We start from the raw sequence: 10,000 nt of genomic DNA, 5'->3' as shown, positions 1-10,000 counted from the left end.
CCTAAATCACACTGTATTCATTCATTTATAAATTGTGCAATATACTAAAATGTTCTGTTTCCATTTCAGGATCTGTATCAACAGCTTCAATCCCTTCACTATCGGCTCCACTTGAATTATCTGCAAACCTGACTACACCATTAAATAGGTCACTATCAGATTCCTCCACAGGCGCCACTTCTGCTCAATCATTTTCATCTAAAAGAAAGTCATCAACATCTCTGGACAGATTTATCATAAAATCCTCAGCCTCTCAAAAGGAAAATCTCGACAAAAAAAGTTGCAAGAATTATATTTGTTACAAATTCAACATTTCGTCTTGTTCAGCATTCTCAGTTTCTCAAGATGGTTCAGAACCTGAGGCCAGGTTATATTCCTCCATCCAGAAAAGATATTGCTGATAAGTACTTGAATCTTGTGTATGAAAAGGAATATGAATAGTGTGCAGATGACCTGAATAATGAAACTGTATGTCTTTCAATTGATGGGTAGTCTAACATCCATAATGAGCCCATGATATGTGTCTCTCTAACAACATCCACTGGTTAGATTTATTTAGTTGACACAATAGACAAATTAGAGAAACCTCACACTGCTGAATATCTTCTATAACTTGTACAAAATTCGATCAAGAAGGCTGAACAAGATTTTGGTTGTCACATTGGAAGTGTTGTGACAGACAATGCAGCAAATATCACCAAGATGAGAAAACTCTTGGAGAAATCGAGTGAACCTGAGCATACCGTCCTCACATACGGCTTATACCTTTCTTTGTATACTTATGGCAAGTCTATATAACACTGCTCCTTGTATTGATATGCTAAAAATGTCCTTTAGCAATCAGATCGCATATGAGATAGCAATCCCACAATATCTAAAAATCTATAAAAAAAAAAATCGATTTATCAAATAAATCTGATTTGAAAAAAAAAATCAATTTTCTTATATTTTTAAAAAGATAAAAAGAATCGCCAACCCTGGTGCCCACTAACCTCATACAATAATGCCTGTTAAGTCCGGCTAAAATTGACATTTCAAAGGATAACAGTGCCTTATAGTGTCTTATTTCCCTATAAAAGTTTATATTAACTTATACTGCAATGAATAAGTCAATAGTTGATATATTTCTCCTATATACAATGTTAGGTTCCTAGTTCTGATACGTTTGTCCAATATAAAATGTTATGTTACAAAGAAAGCAATGGCCTCCATTAGCGGTACTCAGGGATCTGGGTGCGCACGTCCTGTGTAATAGTAGTCCCCGAACTGCAAAGAGAAAACAGAGAAGAAAGAGGAGATGAAGAAAGCTTATGACAAAGAAAGAACAGAGGAGAGGAGAGTTGTGCTAACTATAGAGGGATTGAGTTTACGTCACACACCATGAAACTGTTAGAAAGAGTGATGGATAAACCTTTGAGGGCGGAGACCGAGGGTTGAAGTGAGCAGTTTGGGGTCATGAAAGGTCGAGGAACTATGGATGCAATATTTGCGTTGAGACAGATGATGGAAAAGTATATAGGAAAGCAAAGAGGTCTGCACTTAACATTTATTGACTTGGGAAAAGCTTATGATTGAGTTCTGAGAAGTAAGGTGTGGAGGAGTACAAGGTCGAAAGGAGTGAAAGAGAAGCATGTCAGGATGACTCAAGACATGTACAGGGATGCCAGGACAAGAGTGAGAAGTGCAGCTGGTACCACAGAGGCTTTCTCAGTGGGAGCTGGGCTTCACCAGGGGTCAGCTGCTAGCCCCTATTTGTTTAACCTCATCATTGGTGCGTTGGTGGAGGAGGTGACAAAAGAGGCACCATGGAGTATGCTCTTTGCAGATGACATAGTGTTGGTATCAGAGAGTCGCGAAGAACTACAGGAGCGGTTGGAGCTGTGGAGAGGCTTATTAGAGGACTATGGGCTGAAGGTGAGCAGACAGAAAACGGAGTACCTGGAGTGCAATGTGACTCAGGAAGGCGACCTTTTCATGCAGGACCACAAACTGCCGAAGGATCTTATGTAGCGAAGGATGGAGATCTTGAAAAATAGGTTGACTACAGGATCAAGTTGGCGTGGAACAATTGGCGGAGAGTATCAGGTGTGCTATGTGACAAAAAGATAAGTGCCAGAGTAAAAGGAAAGGTGTACAAGACAGTAGTGAGACCAGCGTTGTTGTACGGAGCGGAGACATGGGCACTGAAAAAGGTACAAGAAAGGAAGCTGGACGTCGCAGAAATGAGGATGTTGAGGTGGATGTGTGGGGTGACGAGGTTGGATAGGATAAAGAATGATAGGATTCGCGGTACTGTGAAAGTAGTGGAGGCGTCGGCGAAAGCGCAGGAAAGGAGATTACATTGGTTCGGCCATGTGAAGAGAAGAGATGAAGACTACGTGGGAAGGAGAATGATGGAGATGGAGGTACAGGGGAGATGCAGGCGAGGGAGACCCAAGCTGCGTTGGAAGGACAGACTGAGAGAGGACCTTAAGGAGAAACATCTGGAGGAGGAGCAGGTGATGGACCGAAACAGGTGGAAACGACTAGCGAGGAACGGCGACCCCATATGAAAATGGGAAACGTCAACAGGAAAAGAAGAAGATACATATATACAGACATATATATATATATATATATATATATATATATATATATATACATATGTATATATTTATTTATATATACACACACACATATATATATAAGTAATACACACACACACACATATATATATACATATATATACATATATATATATATATATGTATATATATATATATATATATATATATATATATATATATATTTGTGTATTTCGGCAGCAATCTTTCTCTAATGCATGTAGTGTTAAATGCGACGGAAATCTCACCCACTGTTCAGACTGGACGTCTGCTCACCACGATCTCGAACGGACTTCCCAAGTTCTAGTAAACAACGGTTTTCCTAATTACCTTGTAGAGAAAGCCATCAAGGATGAATTTGACCGATGGTACCTTGGACATAACCCCCACACCGACGCCCCAAACAAGACACCCATAAAACTATTCTACAAAAGCCACATGACATCAGCATATAAAACTGAAGAAAGAGTTATGAAGAATATCATCCGCCGCAATGTAAAACCGATACCCGAAGACAAATATCTATTTACCAGTCTAAGAAGTCTTCCAACCTTTTATTAAGAAACAACCCCTTTCCTCCCCCAGAGCCCCTCCAGAGGAGAAACGTCATCTACATGCATACATGTCAACACGAGGACTGTGGAACTCGTACTTCTTATGTAGGAATGACGACTACTCGCCTCTCCAGACGCCTCACTTGCCACCTACAAGCAGGATCCATCAAGAACCACTACCTACACGACCATGGAATCCCCCCGACGAGAGAACTTCTGGTTAAAGGCACCATAATCCTGGACCAGAATGATGACCCCTATCTCCTCTCACTATTGGAAGCCCTTTATATAAAAGATTTATCACACTCAATAAACATCCAGAGTAGTGATCTCCTGACCCTTCCCTCCAGTAGAGATATTTGCCACGCCTCCGTTAAGGCTTCCCACGGAGTGCCATGTATTTAGATGTTTAGTAATATTGTATTGACCTTTCCCAATGTTAGTGTTTTGTGTTTATAACCATGTATCAAAACCCTTGTATTCAGCTGAAAATGTAACAAGAGTTCCAAAACGTTCTGCTAGTAAATAACAGAATCGACTTTATTCGTCTCTGTGCCCTACACTTTCGGAGAATTCCTGCATTCCTTCAGTAAGGACGAAAAACGCCTCTTTCGAAGAATTGAAAGTCTTCAGAAAAAGATAATCAACGCTGAGATTTCCGTCGCATTTAACACTACACATATATATATATATATATATATATATATATATTTATATATATGTATATACATATATATATGTATACATGCAATAAAAACACTAGGAACGTGTGTTCACAAATGCGTAAGTAACCACTAGGAAAAGTAAACAAACGAAACAGAGCGCTTTCGTATAATTACATTTCAGTGCTGATACTTCTTTGTATCAGCACTGAAAATGTAATTATACGAAAGCACTCTGCTTCGTTAGTTTACTTTTCTTAGTGGTTATTTACGCATATGTATACATGTATATATGTATATATACATATATATATGTATATATATCAATATATATATACATATATGTGTATATATACATGTATAGATGTATATATATATATATATATATATACATACATACATATACATATATTTATATGTATTTATATATATACATTTATATATGTATATATATATATATATATATGTATGTATATATCGATAATTTTTATGACAGTTGCATGCAGGGTTCGAACCCGCTATACTCGGCTATCCGTAGATTACCTGTACGGTGCCTTAGACCACTACACCACAGAGGCTATAAAATCCTTGAAACCAGGAATCGAACTGATTCCCGAGGGAAGGAAGATCACTTAATTCGGCGATCCGAATTCCTGTTTTACTCAAGGACCAGCCCACCAGTGGTATGGGGTAAGGACCGGGACGAACCCCTTTCACGCTTATCGCCATTGTAACTATGAGAGTAATACGCTAATGGCAGCGACATCAAACCGATTATTTTTATGACAGTTGCATGCAGGGTTCGAACCCGCTGTACTCGGCTATCCGTAGATTACCTGTACGGTGGCCTGGACCACTACACCACAGAGGCTATAAAATCCTTGAAACCTGGAATCAAACTGATTCCCGTGGGAAGGAAGATCACTTAATTCGGCGATCCGAATTCCTGTTTTACTCAAGGACCAGCCCACCAGTGGTATGGGGTAAGGACCGGGACGAACCCATTTCACGCTTATCGCCATTGTAACTACTGATTTTTTTTTTTTTTTTTTTTTTTTTTTTTTTTTTTTTTTTTGATGAATGGAGCAATTCAACAAAACGAAACTTGTAGAGAAAGCACTCAGATAATCCGAGAAAGATCAGATAGGATAACTAGGGCAAATGGATTCCCCATACCTGCAGACAAAATTTTCTTGCAGATTCCATCAGGTACTTGTGAGCTAGGGCGTACACCTCGAGAGCCTCTTCAACAGACTCCAGGTCCATCCGGTCCAGGTACGTGTGATCCAAAAGCTTCCGGAAGATCTCATGGGGATCCTCTGGCAGGTTGAGCTGCTTACCGGTAGTAGCCATGGGTCCCATCAACATGGCGCCGAACACGGGCGACTTCATGGACAGGATGAGTCTGTGGGCCTGAGGGAGTCGTGCATTACTTCCAAAGCCTTCCTCGGGGGGTAACACGCGTGAAAGCACCAACCACCCTGGTCAAGGAGTGCAAGATGTTCAAGGCGAAAATCCACACTTACCTTGATGCAAACCCCTTCTGGAAGGACGATGTCCAAGTCGCTGTACTCGCCCGAGGTATACAAGTACTTCAAGCATTCCATGTTGCCATTCAAGACCATCTGCCATGGCTGGCCGCCCAAGGTTCCCGTTTCGACCATGTTAACTCTTCAGTTGCTGCCTGGAAATGTCAACTGGTTTAGCTGTGCGTTAACGAAGGTGCTCGGTCGGTCAGTGGCAGTCTCCCTCCCTATTATAGACAATAAATGAGAAGTTTCTTATTTATTGTCTCGTATCATTTGCATTTTTCTTATAGTGTGTACCTATTCAATGTACACACTATAACGTTAATCATGATGATTTATTATTAATGACGAAATGTTTAAATAAACGAAAGATTATGGAAACCTAATTCACTCTCAGCCTCTTAAAGGAAAAATACACGTAACTATTTAAAAACTTGAAAATGTTACCAAAAGGTCAACAACTATATGAATGCTATACATGCATGCACGCACGCGCACACACACACATTATTCCTCGTATACTTCCTCCGCCTTCAGTTACATTTGTTTGTCATAGTTTAAATCAATATGTATATATATATATATATATATATATATATATATATATATATATATATATATATATATATATACACACAAGTTGTGTGTCATTGTGTCAGATGGAAATAGGCTCCACTGCAAGATTCAAGTCCTTGCATTTATATATATATATATATATATATATATATATATATATATATATATACATATATATATGTATATATTACAAAGGATTACAAAGGCGGAGCATACCGACAGGAGACCTTTTGATCCATATCTAGGTCGGATGCGAAAAAAAAAATCATATATGATATATATACATACATACATACATATACCAAGGCCTCTTCCCCTTTACAAGGGAGGTAGCCAAAAAGAAAAAAAGCATGAAATTATTCCCACCCATTTCATCCCTGAATACACTCCATACCCCTCCACCCTCCCTCTTATTTTAGCACCTCCTGGATGACGGGTCATCCCTGCACCTTGTCCACTGCCCTGGGTTAGAAGCAGTGTCGCAAGACACAGCACATCCACAGCAAGGCCGCTTCATTAAATCGGCGACCCCCCCTCTCCGTCCCCCCATTGCATAAAAGGAGAAGACGGGGAGAAATCCCTTCGGGCTGCGTTAAATTTTACTCACACATTCTACCTCACCCCGCATCCCCAGCCCATTCCACCTCATATATCACAGCATCATCCATATACAACCATTCTCCATTCACCCCTGTCTTCTGTCCTCTCCCGTCCTTCCTCAACAGACATTCCCCTCTTCCCCAAAGCCCCTTTCACCCCATCCATCCATCTCATTCTAGGACATTCCCTCATGCTCACTCCCTCCAAATCTGCCTTCCATACCTCTTTTACTAGTCTTTCTTCACTCATTCTTTCCATGTGTCCAAACCATCCTAATACTCTTTCATCAACCCTATCTCCCAGCTCCCTTTCCACCCCTGTTCTCCTCCTCACCTCCTCATTTCTCACTCTATCCAGCCTAGTAACCCCCATCATACTTCTCAGACACCTCATCTCAAACACATTCAAACTCCTTCTCTCTTCCTCTCTCATGTTTCATGTTTCTGCCCCGTACAGTGCTGTTGGCACAATCACTCCTTCATACAGTCTCCTCTTAGCATCCATTCCCAAATGTCTATTTCTCATTACACTTTTTAATCCACCAAGGCATTTACTCGCCGCTCTCAATCTACATTCTACCTCCACCTCCACTCCACCTTTTCCTGCCACATTTGCACCCAAGTATCTAATACTATCCACTTCCTCCAGTCGCTCTCCCTTAATGTTCACTTCCAGTCTACTGCCACTTTCACCCCATGTACATCTCATCACCTTACTTTTACCCACATTTATCTTCAGCATTCTTCTTTTACACACTCTCCCAAACTCTGTCACCAACTTCCTCAATCCCTCCTCTGATCCTGCTACAAGCGCAGTGTCGTCCGCAAACAACAGCTGGCTCACCTATTTTTCTCCATTTTCTTTAACCATCTCCAGTCCCTGACCCACCATCCTTGCATTTACCTCTCGCACTACCCCATCCATGTATAAGTTGAACAGCCAGGACGACATAACGCACCCATGACGAAGTCTCACCTTTACCTCGAACCACTCACTCTCTCCATCTCCTTACACATGCTCTACTACTCTCATAAAAACTCTTGACCGCTCCTAGAAACTTTCCTCCTATCCCGTATATCCGCATAACCTCCCACAGTGCCTTCATGTCTACCCTTTCCAGATCCATAAAAGCCCCAAAAACATCCTTTCCCTTTCCTATAGCTTTCTCACATATTTGTCTTACCACAAAAATCTGATCAACACAACCAGACCAGGTGCCTTATCTGCTTTCATCATCTTAACAACTGCCTTCACTTCATCCTTCCTTATTTCTCCTCCATTTTCCTCACTCATCACTCATTTTCTTAGCATTTCCCACTGCAGCTATCTTTCCCTCCCTGTCCTCCTTCACATTTAGCAACTCCCTAAAATATTCTGCCCATCTTCCCCATACTGCCTTCTCTTCCATTATCATCTCTCCATCTGCACCTTTTACCTTTTCTTCTCTATTTGATTCGCCTCCTCTTCCTCTCTTAATTTCTTTCCATACATATACCAAGGCTTTTTCCCCCCTCCAAGGGAGGTAGCCAAAAAGGGAAAGGCATAAAAACACTCCCACCCATTTCATCCCTAAATACACTCCACACCCCTCCCACCCTTCCTCTCATCTGAGCACCTCCTGGATGACGGGTCATCCCTGCACCCTGCCCACCGCCCTGGGTCAGAAGCAGTGTCGCAAGACACAGTACATCCACAGCAAGGCCGCTTCATTTAATCGGCGACCCCCCCTCTCCGTCCCCCTTTGCATACAAGGAGAGGACGGGGAGAAATCCCTTCGGGCTGCGTCAAAATTTACTCACACATACTACCCCCCACCCCCCACCCCCCGCCCATTCCTCCTCATGCAGTCACAACATCATCCATATACAACCATTCTCCACTCACCTCTGTCTTCCGTCCTCTCCCTTCCTTCCTCAACAGACATTCCCCTCTTCCCCAAAGCCCCCTTCACCCCATCCATCCACCTCTTCCTAGGACGTCCCCTCATGTTCACTCCCTCCACATCTGCCTTCCATACCTCTTTTACTAGTCTTTCTTCACTCATTCTTTCCATGTGTCCAAACCATCCTAATATTCTTTCATCAACCCTATCTCCCAAATCCTTTTTCACCCCTGTTCTCCTCCTCACCTCCTCATTTCTCACTCTATCTAGCCTAGTAACCCCCACCATACTTCTCAGACACCTCATCTCAAACACATTCAAACTCCTTCTCTCTTCTTCTCTTATGTTCCACGTTTCTGCCCCATACAGTGCTGTTGGCACAATAACTCCTTCATACAGTCTCCTCTTCGCATCCATTCCCAAATGTCTATTTCTCATTACACTCTTTAAACCACCAAAGCATTTACTCGCTTCTCTCAATCTACATTCTACCTCCACCTTCACTCCACCTTTTCCTGCTACACTTGCACCCAAGTATCTAAAACTATCCACTTCCTCCAGTCGCTCTCCCTTAATGTTCACTTCCAGTCTACTGCCACTTTCACCCCATGTACATCTCATCACCTTACTTTTACCCTCATTTATCTTTAGCTTTCTTCTATCACATACTCTCCCAAACTCTGCCACCAGCTTCCTCAATCCCTCCTCTGACCCTGCCACAAGCGCAGTGTCGTCCGCAAACAACAGCTGGCTCACCTCCCACTTATCTCCATTTTCTTTAACCATCTCCAATCCCTGACTCACTACCCTAGCATTCACCTCTCGCACCACCCCATCCATGTATAAGTTGAACAGCCAGGGCGACATAACGCATCCTTGACGAAGTCCCACCTTTACTTCAAACCACTCACTCTCTCCATTTCCAATCCTAACACATGCTCTACTACTCACATAAAAACTCTTGACAGCTCCCAAAAGCTTTCCTCCTATCCCATAAATCTGCATAACCTCCCACAGTGCCTTTCTGTCTACCCTATCATAAGCCTTTTCCAAATCCATAAAAGCCAAAAAAACATCCTTCCCCTTTCCTATAGCTTTCTCACATATCTGTCTTACCACAAAGATCTGATCTACACAACCTCTACCCGTCCTAAATCCACACTGTTCCTCACCAATTACTCCTTCTGTTCCTCTCCTAATCCTCTCAATTAAGATTCTCCCATAAGCCTTCCCTACTACACTCAACAGGCTAATCCCTCTGAAATTACTACATTCACACTTGTCCCCTTTTCCCTTGTAAAGAGGAACTATACAGGCACTACTCCAGTCCTCCGGTACTCTACCCTCTCTCCAGCAAACATTAAATAATCTCACCAACCAGTCCACCATCACTGAACCTCCCTTTTTCAGACATTCTGCATGACATCCATCCAGACCAGGTGCCTTACCTGCTTTCATCATCTTTACAACTGCCTTCACCTCATCCTTCCTTATTTCTCCTCCATTCTCCTCACTCATCACTCTCATTTTCTTCGTATTTCCCACTGCAGCTATCTTTCCTTCCCTATCCTCCTTCACATTCAGCAACTCCCTA

The 10,000-nt window shown here is 42.0% G+C and overlaps 1 protein-coding gene across 2 annotated transcripts in view; it reads right to left on the bottom strand.

Moving 5' to 3' along the window:
* The window catches only part of LOC143031052 (BTB/POZ domain-containing protein 6-like), a 246,509-nt gene that overhangs the window by 18,697 nt on the left and 217,812 nt on the right, over positions 1-10,000 (bottom strand). For both annotated transcript variants that reach the window (XM_076194428.1, XM_076194429.1), the window contains exons 2-3: positions 5,346-5,503; positions 4,996-5,232 (exon numbers count right to left, since the gene is read on the bottom strand). In XM_076194428.1, coding sequence (XP_076050543.1) covers positions 4,996-5,232; positions 5,346-5,483 — 375 coding nt within the window. In that variant the 5' untranslated portion in view covers positions 5,484-5,503. The remainder of the gene's footprint in view (positions 1-4,995; positions 5,233-5,345; positions 5,504-10,000) is intronic.

The sequence above is a fragment of the Oratosquilla oratoria genome, chromosome 12 (assembly GCF_046742065.1).
Source record: "Oratosquilla oratoria isolate Oo_2021 chromosome 12, ASM4674206v1, whole genome shotgun sequence".
NCBI classification, from domain to species: Eukaryota; Metazoa; Arthropoda; class Malacostraca; order Stomatopoda; family Squillidae; genus Oratosquilla; species Oratosquilla oratoria.
The sequence above is the reverse complement of the archived record's forward strand: the minus strand, read 5'-3'. Positions and strand labels throughout refer to the sequence as shown.